The following is a 26,436-nucleotide window of genomic DNA, read 5'->3' as shown; positions in this document are numbered from 1 at the left end:
CATTTGGTCAACCGCTCAACCAGTCGCTATGATGTTGACTGACCACCAGGGGGCAGATGCTCCAACCGGTAGGTTAGCTTGCTGCTGGGGTCTGGCCCATCTGGACTGGGCAAGAGGGCTGGACACGCCCTGGAGCCCTCCTGTGGTCCCTCCCCAGCTGGCCAGCCCCCATCGGCTCCCATCAGGACTGGGCAAGACAGCCCAATTGCCGGCCAGGCCAAGGGACCCCACCCATGCCCGAATTCGTGCACCAGGCCTCTAGTACAAGATAAGGAAGCAGCCGTGTAGGTATCTGGTTAGACAGGGCAGTGGTCCTGAGATGAGTGAATTCTATGGGATGAGTGAATTCTAAAAACAAAGAGGTCACTGGCTGGAAAGGTAGGAGGAGATGAGGTTGGAGAGAGATTGCACTGGTTGATTTTATTTAAACTGCCTTGGGAGCTCATTGGAGTGTTGGAGCAGGGGAATGACGTAAGAATTGGGTTATATTTTTAAAGTGTGGCTCCGGCTGTTTTGTGGCTATTAGACTGGGACAAGGAGAGGGACAAGGGGGATAAGCTAAGACACATTTGGAGTGATCTAGTCTGAGAGATGTTAGTGGTTTACACTGAGTGGTAGTGTGGATTTAGTGAAAATTATCAGATTCTGATTTTAAAAGACCAAGAGCTTGGGACAAATTAAGTTCGAAATGCTACTTAAACATCCAAGTGGCGATATCAAGTAGGCAGTCGAATATACTAGTCCGGAATTCAGAAGTTCATTTCAGACTGAAGATATTGAACTTTTAAGCATCATCAGTAGAGACAGTATTTATTTTTTTGTTTTGTTTTGTTTAATCCTTACCTGAGGATATTTTTCTTTTTTCTTTTTTAAAATATATTTTTATTGATTTCAGAGAGGAAGAAAGAGGGAGAGAGGGAGAGAAACATCAATGATGAGAGAATCATTGACTGGCTGCCTCCTCCACACCCCCTACTTGGGATGGGGCCACAACCTGGGCATGTGCCCTTGATTTGAATCAAACCCGGGACCTTTCAGTCCACAGGCCAATGCTCTATCCACTGAGCCAAACTAGCCAGGGCCAAGGATATTTTTCAATTGACTTGTAGAGAGAGTGAAAGGGAAGGAGGGAGAGAGAGAGAGAAACATCAATGTGAGAGAGACATACCAATTGTTTGCCTCCCTCACGTGTCCCGACAAGGATTGGGGATTGCAGCTGAGGTACTTTCCCTTAACCAGGATCAAACTTGGGACCTTTCAGCCGGTGGCCTGATGCTCTATCCACTGGGCCACACCGGCTAGGGCAGTAGACCCTATTTAAAGGCGCAGGACTGGAGGACATCCCTTAGGCTGAGAGTTCATTAATTAGGTTGATAAGAGGCCTGAGAATTGAGACCTGATACTGACAAGAGAGAAGGAGCTATCAAGAAGGATTGTAAAAAAGTGGCCAGTGCCTTAGCCAGTTTGGCTCAGTGGATAGTGTCGGCCTGTGGACTGAGGGGTCCCAGGTTCGACTCAGGTCAAGGGCACATGCTCAAGTTACAGGCTCGATCCCCAGTGGGGGTGTGCAGGAAGCAGCCAATCAATGATTCTTTCTCATCATTGATGTTTCTATCTCTCCCTCTCCCTTCCTCTCTGAAATCAATAAAAATAGATTTAAAAAAAAAAAAAAGAAGAAGTGGCCAGTGAGGTAATAAGTGTGGTGTCCCAAAAGCCAAGTAAAGAAAAGTATTTTTACTTACAAGGAATGAGCAGTCACCCATAACACCTTTAGTCACCTAAATACTTCTCACGAAAACAGGCAATATCCTCTTTCCTTCTACACTGTCTCTGAGAAAATGATTTATTCTAGTTTATCAGTGGGGACATTCACAATATCTCCTCCAGAAGCTACTACATCTTAAGCTCTGAACAAAGTTTTCATCACGAATCGGCCTCTGCTGCTTGTTCAGTGTAGGGAGTTGGCTGCTGCAGCTACAGAGAGAGCAGGAAAGGCTGAACTATTCAAGGAGAAGATTTGCTGTCAGAATTGCCTGAGAATCCCGAATTGTGTGACCTTGAACATGTCGCTTTAATTTCAGAACCTCAGTGTCTTCATCTATACATAAAGCTTGTGGTAGTCCAACTGTTTGGAATAAACAAGTGAGTTAGATGTAAAAGACAAATGAAAGGTGTAATTCCAGGTAGGATCTCCTTCCCCCTTTGCCCCAAGTGTGGTACCACTTGAGACTGTTAGATCGGAAGGAATGTGTTGGTTGCTGATGAAGTATTTTTTCATTCTGAGTCTGTACAATAGTTTTTTTCTTCTGCATCCCATCCCCATAGGCGGCTTTTGCGCATCATCTCATAATATTCTTGGGGTGGAGAAAAGGACATGATGCTGGAGGGAGGCTTTGAGATAGTAACTTGCTCTAATCCAGCGGACCTGACGGACCCCCGGTTGGCAACCACTGCATCCATACTCATCCTTTAATTCTAGGCAGAATGTCTCAATAACGAAAATGAAGTCAGGCTAGCTTACTTTTTCCAAAGCTGTCAAGGGGAATTTCCCTTTTTTTAACTGTTGTTGTTTGGGGGCTTTTTTGAAGGTGTTTTACTAGATAAGGGTTTGTCACGTGCTACATGGAATAGAAAAAGTACAGATTCTAAGCTCAGGGTGAGGTTAGTGGTCTTGGCCTCCAGGCAGCCGGCTGGAAACTGATTTGTGGAAGCAGATAGGGAAAATGAGCATAGTTGATGATGTAAGGGAATAAGATTTTATTCGGGTTTTTGTTTAAGCTGAAGAGCTATTGAATGAAACATACACTGTTTCTCTAATCTACTAATTCTGCGATTTCCTTTTGTAGGAAATCCAGGAGTAAAATATTTGTTGTCAGTTTTATTCACTAACTTCCACTTCTACTATACTCTGCCCTTCACCTATGTGGGCATTCTGTCTGGGCTGTTCAATAAAAATAAGGGCCTTTAAAAAAATAATAAATAGCCCTAGCCGGTTTGGCTCAGTGGATAGATTGTCGGCCTGCGAACTGAAGGGTCCCGGGTTCAATTCCGGTCAAGGGCACATGCCTGGGTTGTGGGCTCGATCTCCAGTGGGGGACTTGCAGGAGGCAGCTGATCCGTGATTCTCTCTCATCATGGATATTTCTATCTCACTCTTCCTCTCTGAAATCAATAAAAATATACTTAAAAATTTTTTTTAAAATAATAAATAAGGGCCTTTTTGCCTGGCTGGTGTGGCCCAGTGGTTTAGCATTGACCTATGCCCAGGAGTTTAGGGTTCCATTCTCCTTCAGGGCACATGCCCAGGTTGCGGGCTCAATCCCTAGTGGGGGGCATGCAGGTGGTAACCAAGCAACAGTTCTCTTTCATTATTGATGTTTCTATTATCCCTTTCCTCTCTGAAATCAATAAGTATATATATGTATTTTTTTTAAAAGAGCCTTTTCTTGAGGTGAGAAATTTTAGTTTGACCTAACAAATTCCAGAATGGTAAAGAGCCACTGTACAAAATTAGGAATGTAAAATTTGTAAATTGGAGAGGTGGGAACAATTAATGAAGGGTAAGTAAAGTAAAATTTAGAAATTTTGTTTGAGCTCTGTTACAAAATTATTTTCTCATTAGATTATTTGAGTTTTTCTTTGAAATATAGATATAGATATATACTATATACCCTAAAAAGTTTATATATGACAAAATTCAAATATAATATCAAATATCACTTCTTAAAAATTTGGTTGCACCTTCTATGCTGGATCCGGCATAAATAAACAAAGCAAAAGTAAATGTTTATCAAGCACATTAGTATCAAAAATAGGGGTAGAGCCCTAGTGTTTTGGCTCAGTGGATAGAGCATTGGCCTGCAGACTTAATGGTCCCAGGTTCACTTCCAGTCAAGGGCACATGCCAGGGTTGCAGGCTTGATCCTCAGTAGGGGTATGCAGGGGACAGCCAATCAGTGATTCTCATCATTGATGTTTCTATCTCTCTCTCCCTTCCTCTCTGAAATCAATAAAAAATATATATTTTAAAAAATAGGGATAAAATAAGGGCTAATGTCCAGAGCAGGGGAGAATAATTAAGATATTTATGAATCAGTTCATAGGCATTTCTGGGAACAAATATTATTTACTTCTTTTCATATTTTGAATATTTTATTTAATCATATAAGAGTTTCTGATCTAATTCCCCCTAGGACATGAATATAGAATTAATGAATAGATAAGAAATGTAAGATTATTATCTCTTTTGATAGAATTCTCAAACATCTAATGGAAGCAGTAAACTAGTTCAATTAAAACATTTAACAATATGCCCTGGCCGATTTGGCTCAGTGGATAGAGCCATGGCCTGCAGACTGAAGAGTCTCGGGTTCGATTCCAGTCGGGGGCACATGCCCAGGTTGCAGGCTCCATCCCCAGTGGGAGGTGTGCAGGAGGCGGCTGATTGATGATTCCTTCTCATCATTGATGTTTCTATCTCTCTCTCTCCCACTCCCTTCCTCTCTGGGATCAATAAAGATAATTTAAAAAAAATTTTAACAATAAAATTATTAATAGGACTTTCAGTAATATAGAATGTATTTTTCTTATTACCATAGATTGGCCTTTAGTAGTATGACATGGCTGTATCGGTTTAATAGAGCCAGAGGAAACCATTTTCAATGAAGAGTTGCAAACTACAGGGGGAAAAGGAAGGCAGGAACCACATTAATTTTTTTGGAACAATCGCTGCGTACACCTAAATCTGTTTTATAAAACACGTGTCGTTTTATTTAATAAATACTGTCATCGCAAGCCTCCTGCAGAAAAACCAGACCGTGTAGTCATTGTGTGTCACAGATGACTTTGAGGCTGGTCCCCGACATTCGGATAAACACGCGCAGACACAGACACCGATACGTTGTCAACATGATGTGAATAAGGGGGTGCTTTGCACAAGGAGCAGAGCTTCGTAGTTGGCTGTTACTTCCTCGCTATATGATATTGAACACATCTTTCTTAAAACATATTTTTATTGATTTCAGAGAGGGAGAGAGAGATAGGAACATCAATGATGATAGAGAATCATGGATCGGCTGCCTCCTGCACGCCCCCTACTGGGGATTGAGCCCACAACCTGGGCATGTGCCCCTGACCGGGATTCGAACCGTGACCTCCTGGTTCATAGGTCGATGCTCAACCACGGAGCCACCCAGGCTGAGCTGATATTGAACAAATCTTTAATCTCATTTTCTCATGTTTCTCATTTGTACAAATAAAAGGCATAAACAATATCATTTCTGAGGTTACTCCCCAGTTTATCTACACTAATAAAAGAGAAAGATGCAGATTGACCGTACCTTCATGATGCCCACCAGCCAATCAGGAGTGAGTATGCAAATTAACACAACAAGGATGGTGGGTTAATTTGCATATGCAGGTGCCAAGCGGCCGGGGGCGGGGCCGGAGCAGAAAGAGGTGGCTCCAGGGCCTGGAGCGGAAAGGTGGTGCCAGCAGCCAGGGAAAGGAAGGCCCATTCTTGCACGAATCTTTGTGCATCGGGCTTCTAGTAAAGTAATATTGAGCATGTGAAAGTTTAAAAAATTCTTTAGTTTTCTCTTTATGGCCCATTGTGTCACAAAGAAGAGAGAGTCAAAGGAGCTGGAGGATGTGTGTGGTGTGTAGAGATGGACTAAAAAAGGAAGGAGAGGCTGGACAGAGCAGAAAGAGAGGCAGCACTGAAGAAAGGAAGTCTTTGGAAGGTAAACCTTTTTAGGCATATCCTGTTCATTTGGGCTCGGAGCATTGTCTCCTCGTAATAATTGTTAAAAGTACCCAATAATCTCTTTAAGCTGCTCTTTTTGTTCTTGTTAATCCTCACCCGAGGATATTTTTTCCATTGATTCCTAGAGAGAGTGAAAGGGAGTGGGGGGATACAAAGAGAGAAACATCCATGTGAGAGAGAAACTTCAATTGGTTGCCTTCCACACACACCCCAACCAGAACTGGTGATCTAGTCTGCAACCTAGGTACGTGCCCTTGACCAGAATCGAACCCGGGACTCTTCAGTCCATAGGCTGATGCTCTACCCACTGAGCCAAACCAGCTAGGGCTATTTTAGTGGCTTTTTTATCCTCAAACTTGCAAAAGCTCTTCCCCAAATGAAATAAATGTCAATAGGGAATTGTTCTGTAGTTAGACCCAGAGATTCCCTTTTAAAAGAATTGCCTTTCCAGAAATATTCCCACTACAAAATATTTCCGGCAAGCAGTTGCAGACCTCATGGAATTCTGGTAATGATGGACCTAATCACTCTAAGCATCAATAGTGTCATGAATAATATATGAAAGAATAGACTTAAGACAAAGTAACAGTTGAAGTGATTATTGAATTATTGCAGCCAAAAGATAGCCTTGATTGCTTATATAATTTACTAGTTTGTGTGAATGCTATATACCTTTATAAATGAAAATATAAAGCTCTTTACACTCTTTGATCAGGTCAGATTATTTCTACACATTTTTTGTGTGTATTAGCCTATTTGCATGTTTGTATCCTATCTAATGAAAGAGTATGCAAATTAACCATCACTCTGTTACACCCATAAGCCACGCCCGCCAGCCAATCAGGAGCGAGTATGCAAATTAACCCAACCAAGATGGCTGCAGCCACAGAGGTAGCAGGAGGGAGGCTTGGGTTTCCCCGGCAATGGAGGAAGCCAAGCTTTTAGCACACCCTGGCGGGCCCAGGCCTCCACTCCAGGCTACAAAGTTTCCATTATAGAAGATAAATAAATCCCAACAAAAATGGCGGCAGCCACGGAGCTAGAGAGAGCAGGAGGCTAGGGTTGCCCCCGGCGATGGAGGAAGCCAAGCTTTCCACACACCCTGGCCTGCCTTGGCCTCCGCTTAAGGCTACAAAGTTTCAATTATAGAAGATAAATAAATTCCAACAGAAATGACTGCCGAAACGGAGCTAGCAGAAGACTTGGCTCCGCTCCAGGCTACAAAGTTCCAATTGTAGAAGATAAATAAACCCCAGATACCAGGGCCTCCACTTGGGTCGCCAGGGGGTATGGCTGGCCTGCAAACCACCACACGCCCCTCGCCCAGGCCACCCCACGCCCCAAAGGAACCCCCACCCTGATCTGGGACACCCTTCAGGGCAAACCAGCCAGCCCCCACCCGTGCACCAGGCCTCTATCCTATCTAATAAAAAAGTAATATGCAGATTGACCATCACTCCAACACACAAGATGGCTGCCTCCATGTGGTCAAAGATCCTGCCCCCATGTGGACACAATGGCCACCACAAGATGGCCAGAAGGGGAGGGCAGTTGGGAGGGACCAGGCCTGCAAGGGAGGGCAGTTGGGGGTGATCAAGCCTGCAGGGGAGGGCAGTTAGGGGTGACCAGGCCAGCAGAGGAGGGAAGTTGGAGGTGACCAGGCCTGCAGGGAAGGGCAGTTGGGGGGGACCCAGGCCTGCAGGGGAGGCCAGTTAGGGGCAAACAGGCTGGCAGGGGAGTTGTTAGGGGTTGATCAGGCTGGCAGGCAGAAGCGGTTAGGGGCAATCAGGAAGGCAGGAAGGCGAGCAGTTGGGAGCCAGCAGTCCTGGATTGTGAGAGGGATGTCCGACTTGCCGTTGGGATCGGGCCTAAATGGGCAGTCAGACATCCCTCGAGGGGTCCCAAATTGGAGAGCGTGCAGGCTGGGCTGAGGGACGCCGCCCCCCCCCCCCCCCGTGCACGAATTTCATGCACCGGGCCTCTAGTATATTTATATTCTATATGTATGAGGCATTTAACTAATGCCATCCTTAATGTTAATCTTGTTTTTAAAGCTGAGCTAGCTAGAGTAGCCCCTATTAAATATATGAATATTTAAATTTAAATTAATTAAAATAAAAAGTCTCCTAAGATGCCTTTGCCACATTTCAAATGCTCAGTAGTTTATATGTGGCTAGTGGCTCATTTATTAGACCACGGGTGGGCTCCAAGGCATGTCTGGCCCATTTGGCGTGTAAATATAAAACCTCTCCATCATCCTAGTTTTATTGCTCACAATTTCAGCTAATAATTAACAACGTATTATTAGGCAATAAACAGGTGCATTTCTGATGTAGTTATAAAATCTGTCCTTGCTTAAAACATACTCTGAGGCTTGTGACTTACTCTGCACTTTGATTTTGATTTCCGTGTCATGTGTTGAGCTTATACTATGGTTGAAATGATTTATGCCAACCTCCCAAACAGTTAGTGTGCAGTGAGTAAGGGAGAGAGGTGGTGATGGTGAGCAGAAACAACTCTTAAAGGACACGTTAGGCAGTGATAGGCCTAAGATTCATCCCACACAAATGACAGAGCCAAGAGAAATCAGAAGGGTGGACGCTGGCTTTCGGGGTCTTACAGACCCTTCACTCCACTGCTTTCCTCCCTCTGTCCGTTCCTCCTGTACATCCTGTTGGCACTTGGTTGAGACAGCTTTGTGCACCTCTATCTGCGCTTGGTGATCTCTGACCTGCAAAGGTTTGTGGGATGCATAGTTGTTCAGTGAGCCTAGAGCGTTGACAGTTCTTTCAGATTCAAGGTTTCTGATCCACGCTGCACCCCCTTTCATAAGTTTGCCTCATCCCTCTAGTTGGGCAGCTGATTTTTGGTCTCAGTATAAACTGATAGAGTCTTACTTGTCTGTGACTCCTCAGGGAGAGATTGTTCAAGCCTGCTGGTGGGCAAGCAGGAGAGTACGAGGTAGATTGAAAATGGACTGAGTTGTCCATGAACTGTCGGTGTTTATTGCTCAAAAAGATAGTGTTATTAGATAAAAATATATTGATTTTTAGTCACTTTCAAATTCTTTTTAAAAAATATGTTTTCATTGATTTCAGAGAGAGGAAGGTAGAGGGAGAGAGAGAAGAAACATCAATGATGAGAATCATCAGTAGGCTGCCTCCTGCAGGCCCCCCCCCCCCCCCCCCACACTGGGAATTGAGCCCACAACCCGGGTATATGTCCTGATTGGAATTGAACCATGACCTCCTGGTTCTTAGGTTGACACTCAACCACTGAGCCAGGCCTGCTGGGCAATTTTCAAATTCTTTAGCCCAATCTGAGTCTGTAGGAATTGGGATCACTAGCTTCATTTGTAAGTAGACTTGAAAAAATGCAAAGGGGACAGTGGTTGTGGAAAAGCCTAGAACTTGGTATCTGAAAGCCCAGGTGTGCGTCCAGATGGCTGCTGTTTGTGACTGCTGGATTTGTGACCTTGGGGAGTCATTTAACTTCAAGGGAAAAATGTTTCTCCCGTGCTTCCAGGAGTAAAATAAAGGGATGAAGTGTAAGTACCTCACATGGTTACTGGCACAAAGGAAGGACTTGATAAATCTTTGAATCATAGTCTTAATCGACTTGCTGATGTCAAGCAACAAAATGAATTTTTAACCCAGTTGACAGTTCTACAAAAGAGAGCCAGTCAGACTGTACATATTTCATAAACTGGCAGAGAAAACTTGGCAAGAACTTTTAATGTCTAGATAATTTATGGAAAAGTATAACTGGTTTCTCATGCATTTTTTAAGCACTTTATAAAATGATTTTTTGAAGAAGTGATCTTTTAGTAAATCACTGACTTTTCCCATCAGATCTTTTTGAAAATACTTACACTCAGATATAGACTATATGATTTGATATTTGTCATGCCATCTGCACTTATTTTTATTGAAAAAATTTACAGTCAAATATTACTTTAGGCAAATCTTGTAAATTACCTTTTTTCTCAATATGTCTTTGCTTTGACTGTTTTTTTAAATTAAATAATACATATATTTATATGTGGCAGATGATAAAGGCAAAATGTGTAGCACTCATTCCAAAATAATCATGAGTATATGGAAGCAAAAATTTTCCCAGTACCAAGTTTGTTCACACGAGCAGAGAACAAGTATCTTGGTAGGTATCCAAAAATAGCACAGCTGTGGGTTTATTTCTTTGGATTAGTTGTACAGTTTCTAGTGGGGTGGGGATTTAAAAGAAATATTTTCCCCCCAGGAGTAGATATCATTCTCTGTCCCAGGTCAGGTTAATGACACAGCAGAGCTGTTTGTCAGTGTGGCTGCGTGTATGTCCCTTTCTCAGAGAGCCTTCCCTGGACCACCCAGCCACCCTGCACCTGTCCCCTCATGCGTTCTCTGTTTCTCATGTTCTCTCTTCCCATCGTCATTGGTGTTGTTTTATTTATTGTCTTAGCTTTTGCCTATTACTGATTCTATGCGGTGAGGGACTTTTTCTGTCTTGATCATCACTTTCTCCCTGTTATCTATAGTGCTGAGTACTTAAATACTTGTGAATAAAGAAAAAATGATGATTTCTTTTTATAGTACTCTATATAATGGATTCTCTACTTCAGTTGATTTTTTATGTCCATTTTCTAGAACTTAGGTAATTTTTCTGGTTAAAAAGTTATGTGTGTGTGCGTGTGTGTGTGTGTGTGTGTGTGTGTGTGTGTGTGTGTGTGAAGTTACTAGAACATTATCTGGCACATAGTAAATGCTACCTGTTATAAATTAAAAGGTTATTTAAAACTAGAGGCCCAGTGCATTTGTGCACCGGTGGGGTCCCTCAGCTTGGACTGTGGGGATCGGGCCGAAACCTGCCCGGTGCACAGATACGTCCAGGGCATGTCAGCCTGTCTCCCCTGATCTGGGCCAGCTGGCCAGGGAGGGACTGTGGGAGATTGGCCGGCCTGGGAGGGACCACGGGAGGGCTCCAGGGAGTATCCTGCCCATTTAACCCAGTCCCCATCAGCCAGACCCCAGCACAGGCTAACCTATCAATCAGAGCGGCTGCCCCCTGGTGGTCAGTGTGCATCATAGTGACTGGTCAAACAGTCGAACAAATGGTCAGACACTTAGCATATTAGGCTTTTATTATATAGAATTATGGCTGTTGTTTTTATAACATATGATCAACCATAGCTGTACGTTATTTGATCTTGAGTCCTTAGCTGAAATGCAACCCTAATAATTGATTCATTTCAGAAATATGTGGGGATGAAAGGTGGAGACTTTAGTGTTGAGGATATTTTCTGTTAAGGATTTAGTAGGGGAAAGTGTTAAATATAAATCCTGAATTTATACATTTGTTTAAAATTTATTCACTTATCTTTTGGGTGCTTTGTATGAGGGATAAAAAGACATGGTATTTATAGCTGCTTTATTCATAATTGCCAAAACTTGGAAGCAATCACAGATGTCTTTCAGCAGGTGAACGGATACATAAGCTAAGGTACCTCCAGACAATAGAATATCATTGAATGCTATAAAGAAGGGAGCTATCAAGCCATGAAAAGACTTGTAGAAACCTTAAATGCATATTACCAAGTGAAAGAAGCCAATCTGAAAATACTACGTACTATATGATTCCAATTATATGACATTCTGGAAAAGGCAAAACTATGGAGGCCGTAAAAGATCAGAAGTTGTTGGGAGGGGGGGGGGGTGAATAGGAGGAACACAGAGAGTTTTTAGGGCATTGAAAATACTCTATGATACTGTAGTGGTGGATACATGCCATTATACATTTGTCCGAACCCATAGAATGTACAGCAGCAAGAGTGAACCATAATGTAAACTGTGGATGTTGAATGATAATGATGTGCCAGTGTAGGTGCAACAATTGTGAAAAATGTATCACTGATGGGGGTGCTGATAATGGGGGAGACTATGCATGTGTGGGGGCTGGGGGTTTTGGGAAACCTCTGTACTTTTCCCCTCAATTTTGCTATGAACCTTAAACTACTCTAAAAAGTCTTAGTACTTTTTTAAAATATTTTTTATTGATTTTAGAGAGGAAGGGAGGGAGAGAGAGAGAGAGAAACATCAATGACGAAAGAGAATCATTGATCGGCTGCCTCCTGCACTCCCCACACGAGGGACCGAGCCCCCAATCCTGGCATGTGGCCTGACTGGAATCAAACCGTGAGCTCCTGGTTCATGGGTGGATGCTCTACTACTGTGCCACACTGGTGGAGCTAAAAAAGTCTTAATTTAAAAAAATTTTTGAAAAGACATGATAGAAGTTACAAAAGCCAATGCGTCAGTTGATGGCAGCAGCTTAGTTCATTTTAATAAGCTTTACTGCTGGTGCACGTGACAATTTCAGGGGGTGAACTTTGTTACTTTTCCCCCCTTGTTTTGAGTTTTCACTCTTACTTTGTTAGGAAAATCACATCTTCTTTCTCCTACTATTTATTCATTCAGGAAATATCGAGCTAGCTAGGCACTGGGCCAAGCCCCCGGAGATCATTGGCACACGTTCATACTTCTTGGTACCAGAAGAAGAATTGGCACGTGGATGCATAAATAGATAATACTTTATTAAAGTGAGAATTGCACAGGTTAGAGGAAAGCATTGTCAGCTGTGCAGATGGATAGTCTTAATATGAAGTCAGTTATTTCTTCTCTGCAAAGTTGGGGGTAAGAGAGGTTCACTCCTGTAAAGCCATCTGGTGGTGAGTCAGCCAGTTAATTGCAGAAGCATAAGGATAGACTACCTTAACATGTGTCTCAGCTCAAGTAATTGCATACAATGAAGGTCATTTATGTAATAGTCAGTCCCCCTTCCCCCCCCCCCCCAACCTAACCCTCTGAGTAAACAGTCCTTGCCCTGGGTTATGTGATGTTTATTCCATATTTCTGTGGGAATGTCCTTATATGTCAAGTGCACTTTCGTTGCCTACCTCACAGCTCTCAGTAGTAATTAAGATCACTCAGACTCTTCTTGCCCTCAGTCCTCAATTTGAATTATAAGTGATTGGAAGCAACTTTTTAAAATATAAATAAACAAAAGCTGTAAAGTCTATATAATGTTGAAATTTACGAGTATAGTGAAGCTGTGTGCTCTTCTGAATAGCTGCATAGTGTCTGGGTGTTTTTATTTTTTTAATTTAAAGCTTAAATATTAGATGTTTAGTTCATAGATCAAGAAATGAGCTCTGATCTAACAGAACAGTCTCCTTTACAGCTAATTATAGCTAGTAGGAACATAGACATGGGACTGCGAAGCTGGTTCAGTGTTGGCCTCCATCTGACCTCCAAATGTCAGAGCTTTAAGCTTTTGTCAGAGAGCTGCCCATGACAAGGAGATAAAGAGGAAAAGAGAGGCGACAGAATGCGGGAGGCCAGGAACTAGGATCTGATGGCTAAATCTAATTGGATCAAAGTTTCAGTGACTAATTTTTAGCTTCTTCTCTCTGGAGATTTCAAGATGATCTTCACCTCCAGGAGATTTGTAGCAGCTCCAGAGCTACTCATTAATTCATAAAAATAGGTTTTCGGTCACTTAGGGTGAACATTGGAGTGGGCTCTGAGGATACAGAGCTGAAGAAATGTCTCTGTATTTCAGATCTGCACTTGGAATTACACTGAGTGGCCAGATTATTATGATCTCTGAACGCATAATAATCTGGCCACTCAGTGTATATCCTATATAATAAAAGGCTAATATGCAAATTGTCCCCTTGACCAGGAGTTCAACCAGCAGGCACACCAGCCAACCGACCATGTCCCCTCCCCTGGCCAGGCTGGCCAGACCCCACCCATGCATGAATTCATGCACCGGGCCTCTAATACACACACACACACACACACACACACACACACACACACACACACACACTGAGTGGCCAGATTATTATGCGTTCAGAGATCATAATAATCTGGCCATTCAGTGTATACCACCACCAGTGTTCCTATCACAGTCTGGGACAGCGACTTCTTGTTTGTTCTAGTATCACCTTCTGCTAATCCCTCTCCTGACATCTGTTGGCCAGCATTCCTTAGGACTGAGTTCCTTGGGGCAAGGTTTTCTTGCTTACTTGTTTAGAGAACCCTCAATGTTCAGAGTAGGGGCTGGATGATATACTGAGGGCCTGGCTTCAAGTTGCATCTTAGGTCCCTGTCTCTTCCACTTCACTCTCATTCACCCATTTGGAATCAGGGCACCATCTTTTTTTGATGAGCACATAGGTGCTAGAGGGCAAGCCCAATTGCCCAAACACAATAGAGCCTCTGCTTTCATTACATCTACTGACATCATCCCATTGGCCCAAACAAGTCATGAGTCAGGGTGATGGAGTGGGAACTTAGACCCCCTCTCTGAAGGGGAGAGTTCCATATAAGAACTAGAGAAAATAGCTTTATATTATATCTCACTCTCTCCCACTGTAGATAAATTAGAAAAGGACCCAAGATCATTGTCCCAAAAAATAAATAAAAATACCCCTCACCTTGAGGATTATGTGTATTTTTGTTTTTCAAAAAATATGTATTTTTAATTACCTTTTAAGCCTCATTGAAAGTAAAATTTTATAAAAAGCCATAATTTTTATTTTATACTAGAGGCCCGGTGCACGATTTTGTGCATGGGTGGAGTCCCTTGGCCTGGCCAGTGATGGGGGCCAATAAGGGCACTCTCGCTCAGTCCCGATTGGGGCTGATCGGGGCTGGCCAGCCAGGGGAAGGGGCCTGCTGGCCAGGGAGAAGGACCATGGAAGGTTGGCCAACCACGGGAGGTTGGCTGTGGGAGCACACTGACCACCAGGGGGCAGCTCCTGCTTGAGCGTCAATGCACATCAAGCTACTGGGGTCCTTTGTTTTGGATTGCAAAAGAGTCCCAAGAACAAAAGGTTTAAGAATTGTTGCTTTAGAAAAATATATAAAGAAAGTAAACTATATGTAAGGCCAGAAAAATTGAAATTGATCTTTGAAAGTGCATTCAGTAATCTACACTTGGTAGAAAATAAGCAATTTCTTTAGTTTCCATTGTCAGTTCTTAATCAGATATAAAATATATTCATTTGAATTTAGAACATCTTTCTCAAATCATTTATAAGTTAGACATTTACTTGTGCAATATTGCTAGTGTTGACTGAGGTTAAAATAACACTAATGTGACCATTATCTTTAAGATTATAGGCCTTTATTAAGTGATGCTCAAAGCCCTTCAGGAAAGTGAAACATGTTTATTAAGTTGACTGCATACTTAATTACCTAATGTCTTCCTTTTTAATTGAACTCCTAGTGGAGTTTCTGGACTTACTTTACTAATGAGAACTTGGTAAAGATGTCATTTCCCGGGACCTGTGGACTGTGTTTAGTCAGGGGTAAATGTTTAACGCAGTTCTATTCTTAGCCTTACTCATAGGGTTTGGTGATTGGATGCTAAAGCTAAAAATATCTGAATGTGTGTTTTTCTGAATCTCTCTGCAGGATGATGTAGCTTTGCCAAAGACTTCGAAGCTAAGCAGAAAATGAGCTTAACATCCTGGTTTTTGGTGAGCAGTGGAGGCACTCGCCACAGGCTGCCACGAGAAATGATTTTTGTTGGGAGAGAAGACTGTGAGCTCATGTTGCAGGTAATGGGACCAGCCTTCTATGTGTGTCCGCTCAAAACCTGGAATGGCTATAAAATAGTTTTCTACTCCTTTGGGGAACAACACTATACATTTGAACTTTCTGGCTCCCCCTCTTATAGCTCTAGCTACCAGTTTAAGTGATTAATTCATTTCTTCCTTGAATCATGTAAAAAAAGTTCTAAGTCTTGGGGATTATATTTTGAAAAATGAGACTCAAGAGTAGAGAAGTTTATTCTTAAGTAAGAAGATTCACATTAAGCAATTTAAAAGTAAGACGTAAATAATTCACAAAATTATATAGCATGAACTAAAACTGAATCTTCATCATGGACACTGCAGTGATGCTGACATTAGCTTCATGCTTCTTTTGGAGATGTTCGTTGCGATGCCTTCCAGTAGTTTGAGCACAATTGAATATTTTTGGTATTTACTGAATTTGGTTTAAAGGACTTATTTTTTAAAAGATACTTGTAAGATAGTTTTGAGTGATATGATTAGCAGAAAAGTAGATCTTTAGATTTTTGAGAATTCGTTATTTTAATAGGTCCTGGCAATCTAGAATAAAGTTTATTCCCTTGTCTCCTTCCTCCCCATTTTTGGTTAAAAAAATGTAAATAAGAACTTAGAATAGAAATGTTTATTAGCCCATTGGTTCTCACCTGGGGGATCCTGCCTTCCCAAGGCCATTTAGCAATATTTGGAGACATTTCGATTGTTACAAATGGTGGACAGTTGGAGGTTGTTGCTACTGACATCTAAGAAGTAGTGACCAAGAAGCTGGGGTGCTACTAAACTTTCTACACTGTCCAGCATACTTCCTTCCACCACCACATACACACAACAGAGAACCATCTGGCCCCAAATAACAATAGTGCTGAGACTGAGAAACCCTGAATTATCCCGGGAAGAATCCAATTTGCATATGCTCATTACATTTTTACTTTAAAGAATTTATTTTATAGTCTTGAGACAAAAAGTAAAGCCACTATATAGCTTTATGAATAGATGAGTAAGTTGCATATACGATGACACCTTAATCCAGGGGTCCTCAAACTTTTTAAACAGGGGGCCAGTTCACTGTCCCTCTGACCGTTGGAGGGCCGGACTATAGTTTAAAAAAAATATATGAACAAATTCCTATGCACACTGCACATATCTTATTTTGAAGTAAAAAAACAAAACGGCAAAAACACCCGGCGGGCCGGATAAATGTCCTCGTCGGGCCGCATGTGGCCTGCGGGCCATAGTTTGAGGACGCCTGCAATTCAATGAGAGAAATAGAACAATACAGAGATTTTCTGGGCTCCTCAGTGAGAGGGAGTGGTGAGCAGGGCAACTGAGAAACAGGCAGTAATGATTCTATTGGGATACTAGAGGCCTGGTGCACAAATTCATGCACAGGTGGGGTCCCTTGGCCTGGCCAGCGATTGGGGCTTATGGGGGTGGGGAGGTTGGCTGTGGGAGTGCACTGACCATCAGGGTGCAGCTCCTGCATTGAGTGTCTGCCCCCTGGTGGTCAGTACACATCATAGTGATCGGTTGTTCAGTCATTTGGTCGCTTAGGCTTTTATATATATAGATAGGCCCATTAGAACTGGACCGTATCTTAGGTTCAGATCAGGGAAAGTTATTCATCTGAGAGTGGAAGAGATGCTCTCCATGTGTCATCCCCAAAAATGTGGGACTAGCTAGTTAGGAGCCTCCAGGGTCAGTCTCTCCTTACATGGAAATAAGAATATTACAAATGGAAGGTGAGAGTCCAAGGAAACCAATATGGATCCCCGTCCACACTGTTCTAAGGACTTTTGCTCTTTCTTTATTTTCTCACAGAGAGATTATTTATGATTATCCATTCAATATTGTTTGAGAGCCTACGTGTACTTCAAATCTCACTTGCCTCACAACATGTAGAGATTTTTATCCTTAGACTAATTCTACTTGACAAATCCACAATAAGGAGAAATTATTTTCCTAGTGGTACTACATTTGTTTCTTATCACCCTAATAACTGAATTTAGCACTTAATTGGTTTAAATAGAGCAACAAATTAAAGCACAGCAGTAAAAACCAAAATGAAGTTTGAGTGATTTTTAGCTTTAATCCAAATGTTCCCCGGTGGTTATAGCTGTAATTTGCCATCATAGATGGCTTTTCAGGTAAGCTGTAGAGAAGTAGCAGTGATACTACTTTTTATAAAGTTACTCTTAATTCTGATATTTGCAATTTGTCCTAGAGAAACTGCAGTTTCAGAGAAAATAAAATAATACTAGAAAACAACCTTTAAAACTTGTAAGAAGACCAGGAGCGTAGGTATGATGAATGCTTAGGTATTGTTGGAGGATCGTGTTAGGTCACATACTGTTTCTTCTCAGTGTCGGTTACTTTAATATACAGGTATTGTATTCTAGAAGGAAGGACAAAAACTTTCTTAGTGTGAAATTTAAGCTAATTGGGGAAAAAGCTTTTAATTTTAGTAATATTTATTTGGAAAGGATAATTTCAACTAGGATTTACATCTATATAGTTACTTTATTAGATGCTGGCCTGCTCCCCATATGTAGCTAGGAGTTAAGCTCTGTTTGTTTGCTGTAACTAAAAATGTCAAAGGTTAACATTCCCTCTAAGTGCTCTTGTTTTTCTCTCCCCTGTTGTCTTTTGCATTTCCCTAGAGACTCCTTCTTAAATAGTCTGAGTGTGTGTTTGTTTTCCCATTTGTAATCCCTTATTATGTATATACTAGGGGCCTGGTGCACGAATTCGTGCACAGGTGGGGTCCCTCGGCCTGGCCAGCGATTGAGGCCAATTGGGGCCATCTTGCCCAGTCCCAATTGGGACCAATGGGGGCTGGCCGGTTGGGGAGGGACCTTGGGAGGGCTCCAGGGTGTGCCTGGCCCATCTCGCCCAGTCTTGATCAGCCAGACCCCAGCAGCAAGCTAACCTACCAGTCGAAGCATGTGCCCCCTGGTGGTCAGTGTGCATCATAGTTGACTGGTCAAGTGGTCAACTGAATGGTCGACCGATAGGTCGGACACTTAGCATATTAGGCTTTTATATAGAGAGATATAAATTCCTGCTGGTTTGGAGGAAGGGGAAGCATTCTGTAAAATTCTGTGAATTTTATTTTCAGTCTTTTAGTGGGGCTGTGACCTTCTTAGGTACATCCCACCTGTGAAGGAGTGGGCATTTCCATCCCCCTTTGTCTGTTAGAGTCTGGTGAAACTCAAATAGGTTGAGATCGGATAAGATAGTTTTCCTTGAGGGCATGTCATCGGTAAGAACAGAATGCTCTGGATGTATTTCCACCTCGTTATTTTTCCCCTCCCCCTCCTTGAGCAGGAGAAGATTCTGCCATCTTCACCGGGAGATCCTTGTTGGAGGTAAAACTAGTGACAAAGTGATGCCCCTCCAGGCTGTGCCCCTGGGTGTTTTCATCTCTAGGTCACACTCAAGTCTGCAGCAGTTAGTCACGTGCCTTTAGGTTTCCCCGCTAATTGCTGCCTGGAGTTCTGGTTCCTGCTTCCAGCAGGCTGCGATTCTCTGTATTTGCCTGTCTTTCCAGCTTTTAGGTTGGCAGTTGGTCTTATGACCTCAATTCTCTGATGAAAATAAGATGAGATTTTGATTTTCAGTTTGGTCAGCTTTTTTCTTATGAGGATGGGTGCAGTGACTCCCAAGCTCTTTTATACATTGGACTAGACACGGAAGTCACATCTCCTCCCTGTTCTGGATACTTCTTTTCTTTTAGTATACCACGGTTCACTTAGTAACCCTGTGATAAGTGGTTATTGAGTTCCGGTTTAGTGGTTCTCAGCCCATTTCTTTCAGTTAGTGTATGGTATTTGTTTCCTTTCAGTAAAAGTTTCACAGGCTTATAGTTTATCTTTCAGGTGCTTCCATCTGCAAACAGCTCACTAAGCTCTGGAGAGGGGGGTGGGGGTGAGGAGGAAGAACTTTAAAGAGACTTAAAGACAATTTTAAAAAATCAGTTTGTCATTTGAATTCCTTTCTGTGACTTCTCCTTTCAGAGTTCATTCATGAATTCCAGGTTTAGAATCCATGTTTGAAGTTAGGATAATTTTATTCAGGAACATGCCGCATTGTGTCCCTTTTCTCTAAATCTTTGGACTCCTTATGCAATTTATGTTGTAGTTTTCAGCTATAGGGTAGTTTATTTTTACAATATATGCAAAACATTATAAAACTACTAGAAGACCAGCGTGTGAAATTGCGCGGCCTCGCCCACCTGCCTACCGCCCCACGGTGCTCACAGCCCCGCTCACCTGTGCACGCAGCCTCCTCTTGACCAGTCTTTGGTCGTTCCACCTTGAAGGCGTCACAACCAAGGGGTTTTTATAATAGAGATAATTCACATGATTTCCATATAATAATTTTAAATTATAAAAAAAAAAATTCATACATTCAAGGAAGTCAGCTGACTTAAATTCTTTCAAAAGTAGAATGTGTGAGTTTGGTAGAAAAGAATGTCTTAAAATTATGGCTGCTTCCCTCTTTAGGGAGTGCTGCCAAATTTGCATTTTATAGTAACACAATAAAATATCATTTAATCCACTTTTGCTATGATATTTCCCTATTTTTACTAATCTACTAATATAGAGTATCTAGTTTAAAAATCTTTGTGTTTGTTGCTTATTCTGGTATTGTCTTATCTTTATTAACTTTGAACCATGCCTCTCAGTCTCGTAGTGTGGATAAGCAGCATGCCGTCATCAATTACGATGCCCCTGCGGATGAACATCTGGTCAAAGATCTGGGCAGCCTAAATGGGGTAAGTGACGAGTTTATTTTTGGTCTTATGTAGTTATCAGTTTAAGGTGGTAAGAAGAGAAATCAGATTCCATTTCCTATTTGTATTGTATTTCCTTTAGTTTGCATTTTACTTTTATTTTTTGTTTTTTAAAATATATTTTTATTGATTCCAGAGAGGGAGAGATAGAAACATCAGTACTGAAAGAGAATCACTGATCGGTTGCCTCCTGCACGCCCCCTACTGGGAAGTGAGCCTACAAGCCAGGCATGTGCCCTGACCTAGAATCGAACCATGATCTCCTGGTTCATAGGTTGAAGCTCAACCACGGAGCCATACTGGCTGGATACATTTTACTTTGAAATGCTTACTAAGATAGCACTTTGGGGACTATACAATAGAATATAAAACTAGCCCATATTCCCAATAAATGGTATAAAAGCAGTAAATGCAAGGATTCAGAAAGTTGTTGGTTATTATCTGTCATTTTTAAGAAAGTCTTCTTTGGGGAGATGAGATGAAAGCTTGACCTCACTGAACGGCTTGAATTTATCTGTGGGAAACAATTGAAAGCCATGGCAGTAAGGATGCAGAAAGCTTTCTTGGGAGACAGAGAAGTATGGGTTAACTTCAGAAAAGAAAGGTGGAAGTGTGGTTTGGTGCTAGATGGTGGTGGACCTAGGACCTTCTATACCAGAGCAAAGAGAAATGAAACATCTCCATTTACCTGAACGAATATGATCTAAACACCAGTGTTCATTGTGGCTTTGATTCCTACTTTGAAGATATTTTTGTGTTACTGCAGTGACTTTTTTTCCTCAATCTTCATTTGATCTTTTTACATGGGCAGAATAGAAATAGCCACAGAATAAGAAAAAGCTGAAGTATTGAATAGTTTATCCTGTTTTTTTCTCCATTTTTTATAGGCTCTGCTAACATAAGCAAATATAATATTGTTCATATCTGTGCTGTTGAATATCTTAAAATGAGTGCAACAGAAAGTAAATGTATCCCAACTGCTTCTAACTGCTACTGCTTTTCAAAGCATACATAAAACTTATATGCAAAAACATATGCAGAAAATTGGCAAATATGGTAAAACATGTTTTTTTTGTACTGAATTGGCCTGCTATGGAAGGACTTCGATGTTTATTCTTTGAGATAATTTTTTTGAAGTATATTTTTATTGATTTCAGAGATGAAAGGAGAGGGGAGAGAGAGATAGATGATGAGAGAGAACCATTGATCGGCTGCCTCCTGCAAGTCCCCTACTGGGGATCAAGCCTGCAACCGGAGCATGTGCCCTTGACCGGAATCGAACCCGGGACCTTCACTCCACAGGCCAATACTGTATCCACTGAACCAAACCAGCTAGGGCTGAGATAATTTTTTTGTTAGCATGTCTTCCTGTTGGTTTTACTCAAGCCTTTTTTTGTTTCTCGTGGCACATAGGACTAAGTCTACATTCTTCAGGTTTGAACTGAAATATCTCATATTTGGCATCGCCCACATTTCCAGCGTCAGGCTCCATCACACTTTCCCTTGCCATACCTCCAAACAGCAGCTCCAAACTATACTGTCTCCTCCAAATAATTGGTTAGAGTTTCTTCAGCCTAGTACTTCTCCCATCTGCCTTGTCATTTATAAAATTCGTACTTGTTTTTAAAAGTAACACTCATTCCGGCCAGTGTGGCTCAGTGGTTGAGCTATTACAGCTCAATTCCCCTTCAGGGCACATGCCCAGGTGTGGGCTCCATCCCCAATAGGGGGCGTGCAGGAGGCAGCTGATCAATAATTCTCTCTCATCATTGATGTTTCTATCTCTCTCTCCCTTTCCCTTCCTCTCTGAAATAAATACAAATATATATTTATTTTTTTTTTTAAAAAGCAAACCCCACATTCCACTTTTTCATGAAGGAATCAAAGACACAAGGTACGTAGGAGTATTAACTGGCTGATGTTAACATGTTGAATGGATTAAAGTAGGAAGAGATGCGCAGATGAGGGAGAAGCTGTTTTAACATGAGGCATAGAAGGAAGCAAGCGGTTTTGCTGTCCAGCTCCTGGTTGCAGCATTCCTGTCTCCCTTCCCTGCACCTGTGAACCTTGTTTGAATCTCTCTTTGGGGTGCTTGATTCTGCGCCTCGTGTTCAGTGTGCTGTTGCACTCTCGCTGTGCCGCACTCTGAGATCCTGAACATTTGTGTGTCCTTTGCTTTTATAAATATCCCGCAGTGCCCAGCTCAGGGCTCTGCCCAGTGCACGAACCCACTAAGTCTTCTTTTAATGGAATTGAATTGATTTTCTATGTGAAGGATTTTTAAGACTTGAATCTAGTTCTGTATGTAGACTATTTTTATAATGTTACATTCTGTTTACAAGTCTAGAAGTTTTCATATTGACCACAATGCTGTTCAAAGGTGTCTTTACATTAGTATTTAGGAAATTAATAAGTGTGAATTACATCAAAGTGAAATTGATGAGACTATGACCAAATATAAAATTTATTTGCTGTTGATTATAAAATCAGGTGAAATATTAACTTCTAAGTTTGTCTAGGCTGATCTTTCTTATCATTTGATTACAGTGGAAAATTTTATAAAATACAATAACATGCCCCCCCTGCTGGCCTGCTTACCCCCAACTGCCCCCCACCCAGCCGGAATGAGTGTTACTTTTAAAAAACAAGTATGAATATTAGTATATAACATATACATATATATACTAATAAAAGGGTAATATGCTAATTAGACCAGTGTCTGCATGTCGAACTTGAAATCAGGACCTGGATTTGAATCTCAGCCTGTAATTTTACCGGTGGTCTAACCTGGGACAAACCACTTAATCTGTCTGAACTTCAGTTTCCTCATATCTATTCATATCAGTTCCCAAAGTTGTATGGAAATGGAATGAGTTAAAAGTTTATGAATTTGAAGACTCAATGCAAAATTTAGTTATCTTGCTCCAGTTTTAAACCAGTGAAACAGGAATTCATTCCCTCTCTTTAGTATTGAAAGGATGAAATGTGGCACTGTATGTGGGCATGTGCCTGTTACAGAACGTCAAAGCATCCCACGAATGATAAAGGTACTGTCACCCTAGTGACAGCGAGGAAATATGCCAGCACTGCCTTTGATAGCCAAAGTCTGTGAACTGCCAGCTGTCAGCCATTTTATTCATAAGAGAATGTGTGGACTACTGTTCAGCCTGCTTACTCTTTCTTTTTTATAACTTTTTTCTTTTTGGTTCTCTAAAAGAAGAGAAGATTTTTTTCTACCCTGTCTTCTAGTTCACTGATCCGATCCTCAGCTTCCCCTAATCTGCTGTGTATTCCTTCCAATGTGTTCTTTCTTAGTGCTATGTCATTCTTTATTTCTGACTGCTCTTTTTTCATAGTTACTGTATCTTTTCTCATGCTATTCAGCATCTTACCATCATTACCCTGAACTCTGTTTCAGATAAATTTCTTATCTACATTTCATTTATCTCTTCTTCTGGAGAATTCTCTTGTTCTTTCATTTGAGGGTTGTTTGTTTTTTTTGTTTTGTTTTTTTGTCTCCTCATTTTGACTGCCTGTTTGGTTTTGTGACTATGTATTCCAGCCTACTTACTCTTAATATTCATACAGTTCTGGAAATGAGAGCATCAGGTTAAAAGTAGTCATTTCAGAAGTAAGGGGATACATGTAGTGGTTATGAGTCCAGCTTAAAACCATACAAATGATGTAACCTTATACAGGTTACCTATTTCTTCTATTCCTCAATTGTTTAAAATAGAAATAGTAAACTAGCAGTGTTCTCAGGTTGTTGTGAAGCGCTAAGTAAGTTAATAATTTTAACCACATTTAATATCTGGCATTCATAAGTGTTAGTTGTTGTTATGGTAAGAAAAAAACAGTTAAATTAAGCACCCTGTAGTCACATACTGTTCTAAAATACACTGTTGTATTTTTTTAAAAGCATTTACCAACTAAACTCAAGTTTTAAATCACTCTACCTGTGACCACTTTCACTCCTTCTCTCTTTAATTTTACACTAAGCCCAGCCAGCGTGGCTCAGTGGTTGAGTGTTGACCTATGACCCAGGAGGTCATAGTTCAATTCCTGGTCAGGGCACATGCCTGGGTTGTGGACTCAGTCCCCAGTGGGGGGCATGCAGGAGACAGCCGATCAATGATTCTCTCTCATCATTGATGTTTCTATCACTCTCTCCCTCTCCCTTCCTCTCTGAAATCAATAAAAATGTATTTTAAAAAGGTTTTTTTTACCCTAAAATGCACTCCCAAGAAACCTGTATGTATACTTGATGTTATTCTCTGTCTGGGGAGGCAGAACTGGCCCTGTATCGGATGTACTGAGCCATTTCCCTGCCCCTGAAGCTCCTGGCCATGAGAACCCTGGTTTGCCTTTAGCTCTTCCTGCCCCTCCCGCCCCTGGAGCATCACGCCTCTGAGAGCACCAGACCCTCTGGTACTACTGCACCCATTCCATCCTCGCCATTGATACTAGGCTGCCCCCACCCCCAGCTCCCTGTGCTCCAGCGCCTGCTGCCACCCCCTCCACACTGGAGTTCCTGCCGGCCTCAGACCAGGGTGCTGTGTGATGTGGAAGATACAGAGGAGTGGTCGGGGAAGAAGAGGGACGTGTCCCTGGAAGTGTGGTTACAGTGGCTGTGCTCCTGGCCACTGAGTTAGAGATCCAGGAGCATTAATGTAATGCATGGTGCCTGGCTGGTGGTTGAGCATCAGCCTATCAACCAAGAGGTCACTGGTTTAATTCCTGGTCAGGGCACATGCTTGGGCTGCAGGCTCATTCCCCAGTGGGGGGCGTACAGGAGGCAACTGATCAATGATTCTCTCTCATCGATATTTCTCTCTGTCTCCCTTCCTCCCTCTCTAAAATCAATTAAAATTTTTTAAATTTAATATATATATAAAATACATGGTGGTTATAAGATTTTATACTCTCAATTATGTAATTTAGTTGCATGAAGATTAAATAGGTATTTATCCAGTTCGGTTTGCTTCTGTGAGGTTCGTGGTTTGCATGGGGACTTTGGGAGCTGGCCTGGCTTGGGTGCCCAGCTTCCTTGATGTGGAGAGAACCTGAGCTGTATAGTTCAGACCTGAATTCGAAGCCCACAGCCCCCCTTCTGAACTCGGAGCTCTCCATTGTTGCCTCACTCTCTATGCCTCGTTGTCCTCCTCTGTCCTGCCTCCAGGTAGAGGTCTGATCAAATGCCGCAAAACAAAGCCTCTCTTTCCTCCATGCTTACTGATGAACATGCTTTATAATTGCTTTAATAAAACGATTTTTTGCATGTGTTGCTCTTTGAAATGGTCTCTCCTCCTCTTACAGTTTTAGATCTTCAGGAGACTATTTCCCCAGGTGTTTCCACTTCGTTTTGTAAGCTGGAATTTTGTGTCTGGCTCATATGTCCTAAGCATCTCTAGACCTTAGGGAATATTTCTGTCATAAATGCCAGCATGATACAATTATGTTTGTTGATCTCTGAAAGGACCCAGTCCATGTGTTAAACACACTATAGGTACTTAATATTTAAGAGAGTTGAGCAGTCTTAAGCTTTACAATGGATCTATAGCCCAGCCGGCATGGCTCAGTGGTTGCGCGTCAACCTGTGAACCAGGAGGTCACAGTTCAATTCCTAGTCAGGCAGTTTATCAATGATTCTCTCTCATCATTGATGTTTCTGTTTTTCTCTTCCTCTCCCTTCCTCTCTGAAATCAATAAAAATATTTTTTTAAATGGATCTTATAGGTCATCTTAGGCATTTTAAGTAAATACGGTGTTTTAGGTTCAGACATTTTAAAAATAAAATTGGCCTAAAACTGTGGCATTCCACTTACACAGTGCACCTGATTGTTTATCTCCTGCATACTACACATCCATGAATTAACCTTTTCTTTTATTCTTCTCTTTTCCTATCATTTTTCTCAGCTATTTTGTTTTGCAGTTATATATAGAATATTTTGAGTTATATATAGAACTAGAGGCCCGGTGCATGAAATTCGTGCACGGAGGGGGGTTGTCCCTCAGCCCAGCCGGTACCCTCTCAAATCTGGGACCCCTGGAGGGATGTCCGACTGCCCTCTCACAATCCAGGACTGCTGGCTCCCAACTGCTTGCCTGCCTGCCTTCCTGATTGCCCCTAACCGCTTCTGCCTGCCAGCCTGATCACCCCCTAACCACTCTGCTGCCAGCCTGTTTGCCCCCAACTTCCCTCCTCTGCTGGCCTGGTCACCCCTAACTGCCCTCTCCTGCAGGGTT

At 41.9% G+C, this 26,436-nt stretch overlaps 1 protein-coding gene across 1 annotated transcript in view; it reads left to right on the top strand.

The window, feature by feature from the left end:
* CEP170 (centrosomal protein 170) overlaps window positions 1–26,436 on the top strand; it is a 103,342-nt gene that overhangs the window by 6,146 nt on the left and 70,760 nt on the right. The window contains exons 2-3 of the mRNA XM_054712941.1: window positions 15,241–15,386; window positions 20,083–20,172. Coding sequence (XP_054568916.1) covers window positions 15,282–15,386; window positions 20,083–20,172 — 195 coding nt within the window. The 5' untranslated portion in view covers window positions 15,241–15,281. The remainder of the gene's footprint in view (window positions 1–15,240; window positions 15,387–20,082; window positions 20,173–26,436) is intronic.

The sequence above is a fragment of the Eptesicus fuscus genome, chromosome 24, assembly GCF_027574615.1.
Source record: "Eptesicus fuscus isolate TK198812 chromosome 24, DD_ASM_mEF_20220401, whole genome shotgun sequence".
NCBI lineage: Eukaryota > Metazoa > Chordata > Mammalia > Chiroptera > Vespertilionidae > Eptesicus > Eptesicus fuscus.
Note: the sequence above shows the minus strand (reverse complement) of the source record. Positions and strands in the feature narration are given on the sequence as shown.